Genomic DNA, 2,737 nt, shown 5'->3' with positions numbered 1-2,737 from the left:
AGGGTGTTGTATACGGTGGGTATATTGTACTGGGAGACAGGGTGTTGTATACAGAGGGGAAACTGTACTGGGAGGCAGGGTGTTATGTACAGTGGGTATACTGTACTGGGAGACAGAGTTTTGTATACAGAAGGTATACTGTGCTGGGAGACAGGGTGTTGTTTACAGAGGATATACTGTACTGGGATATGGGGTGATGTATACAGAGGGTGTCCTGTACTGGGAGACATGGAGTTGTGTACAGAGGGTATACTGTACTGGCAGACAGGGTGTTGTACGTAGACGGTATACTGTCCTGGAAGACGGGGTGTTGTATACAGAGGGTATACTGTACTGGGAGACGGTGTTGTATACAGAGGGTATACTGTACTGGGAGATGGGGTGTTGTGTAAACAGGGTATACTGTACTGGGAGACAGGGTGTTGTATACAGATGGTATGCTGTACTGTGAGACGGGGTGTTGTGTACAGAGGGTATACTGTACTGAGAGGCAGGGTGTTGTATACAGACGGTATACTGTTCTGGGAGACGGGGTGTTCTATACAGAGGGTATACTGTACTGGGAGATGGGGTGTTGTATACAGAGTGTATACTGTACTGGGAGACGGGGTGTTGTGTACAGTGGGTATACTATACTGGGAGATGGGGTGTTGTATACCGAGGGTATACTGTGCTGGGAAATGGGGTGTTGTGTACAGAGTGTATATCGTACTGGGAAACAGGGAGTTGTATACAGAATGTATACTGTAAGTGGGAGTTGGGGTGTTGTATACAGAAGATATACTGTACTGGGAGGCAGGGTGATGTATACAGTGGGTATACTGTACTGGGAGGCAGGGTGTTGTATACGGTGGGTATACTGTACTGGGAGACAGGGTGTTGTATACAGAAGGTATACTGTGCTGGGAGACAGGGTGTTGTTTACAGAGGATATACTGTACTGGGATATGGGGTGATGTAAACAGAGGGTATCCTGTACTGGCAGACAGGGTGTTGTACGCATAGGATATCCTGTACTGGGATATGGGGTGATGTATACAGAGGGTGTCCTGTACTGGGAGACATGGAGTTGTGTACAGAGGGTATACTGTACTGGCAGACAGGGTGTTGTACGCAGACGGTATACTGTCCTGGAAGACGGGGTGTTGTATATAGAGGGTATACTGTACTGGGAGACGGTGTTGTATACAGAGGGTATACTGTACTGGGAGATTGGGTGTTGTGTAAACAGGGTATACTGTACTGGGAGACAGGGTGTTGTATACAGATGGTATGCTGTACTGGGAGACGGGGTGTTGTGTACAGAGGGTATACTGTACTGCGAGGCAGGGTGTTGTATACAGACGGTATACTGTTCTGGGAGACGGGGTGTTCTTTACAGAGGGTATACTGTACTGGGAGACGGGGTGTTGTATACAGATGGTATACTGTACTGGGAGACGGGATGTTGTGTATAGAGGGTATACTGTACTGGGAGATGGGGTGTTGTGTACAGAGGGTATACTGTACTGGGAGGCGAGGTGTTGTCTACAGAGGGTATACTGTACTGGGAGACAGGGTGTTGTATACAGATGGTATATTGTTCTGGGAGATGGGGTGTTGAGTACAGAGTGTATACTCTACCGGGAGGCAGGGTGTTGTATACAGACGGTATACTGTTCTGGGATTTGGGGTGTTGTGTACAGAGGGTATATCGTACTGGGAAATGGGGTGTTGTATACAGAATGTATACTGTAAGTGGGAGTTGGGGTGTTGTATACAGAGGGTATACTGTACTGGGAGACAGGGTGTTGGATAGAGCGGGTATACTGTACTGGGAGATGGGATGATGTATACGGAGGGTATACTGTACTGGAAGATGGAGTGTTGTATATACAGAGGATATACAGTACTGGGATATGGGGTGATGTATACCCAGGGTATATTGTACTGGGAGGTGGTGTAGTATACAGAGGCTATACTGTGCTGGGAGATGGGGTGTTGTGTACAGAAAATATACTGTACTGGGAGACAGGGTGTTGTATACAGAGGATATACTGTACTGGGAGATGGGTTGTTGTGTACATAGGGTATATCGTACTGGGAAACGGGGAGTTGTAAACAGAATGTATACTGTAAGTGGGGGTTGGGGTGTTGTATACAGAAGATATACTGTAGTGGGAGGCAGGGTGCTGTATACAGTAGGTATACTGTACTGGGAGGCAGGGTGTTGTCTACAGAGGGTATACTGAACTGGCAGACAGGGTGTTGTACGCATAGGATATACTGTACTGGGATATGGGATAATGTAAACAGAGGGTGTCCTGTACTGGGAGACATGGAGTTGTGTACAGAGGGTATACTGTACTGGCAGACAGGGTGTTGTACGCAGACGGTATACTGTCCTGGAAGGCAGGGTGTTGTATACAGAGGGTATACTGTACTGGGAGACGGTGTTGTATTCAGAGTGTATACTGTACTGCGAGGTGGGGTGTTGTGTAAAGGGGGTATACTGTGCTGGGAGGCAGGGTGTTGTATACAGAGGCTATACTGTACTGGGAGTAGGGCTGTTGTTTACAGAGGGTATACTGTTCTGGGAGACGGGGTTTTGTATACAGAGGGTATACTGTGCTGGGAGACAGATTAGTGGTGCTGGAAGAGCACAGCAGTTCAGGGAGCATCCGAGGAGCAGTAACTGCTGTGCTCTTCCAGCACCACTAATCCAGAATCTGGTTTCCAGCATCTGCAGTCATTGCTT

The 2,737-nt window shown here is 47.8% G+C and overlaps 1 protein-coding gene across 1 annotated transcript; it reads right to left on the bottom strand.

Moving 5' to 3' along the window:
• Nucleotides 1–484: 484 nt before the first annotated feature.
• On the bottom strand, nucleotides 485–2,535 carry LOC122546694 (extensin-3-like; the record flags this gene model as incomplete). Its single annotated transcript, XM_043685349.1, has 2 exons — nucleotides 1,764–2,535; nucleotides 485–1,572 (listed from the first exon to the last, which is right to left on the bottom strand). Coding segments are annotated over exons 1-2 (1,582 nt in total), but the record flags the coding sequence as incomplete, so codon positions are not given.
• Nucleotides 2,536–2,737: the final 202 nt, after the last annotated feature.

This window comes from Chiloscyllium plagiosum, unplaced genomic scaffold, assembly GCF_004010195.1.
Source record: "Chiloscyllium plagiosum isolate BGI_BamShark_2017 unplaced genomic scaffold, ASM401019v2 scaf_98614, whole genome shotgun sequence".
Lineage (NCBI taxonomy): Eukaryota > Metazoa > Chordata > Chondrichthyes > Orectolobiformes > Hemiscylliidae > Chiloscyllium > Chiloscyllium plagiosum.
Note: the sequence above shows the minus strand (reverse complement) of the source record. Positions and strands in the feature narration are given on the sequence as shown.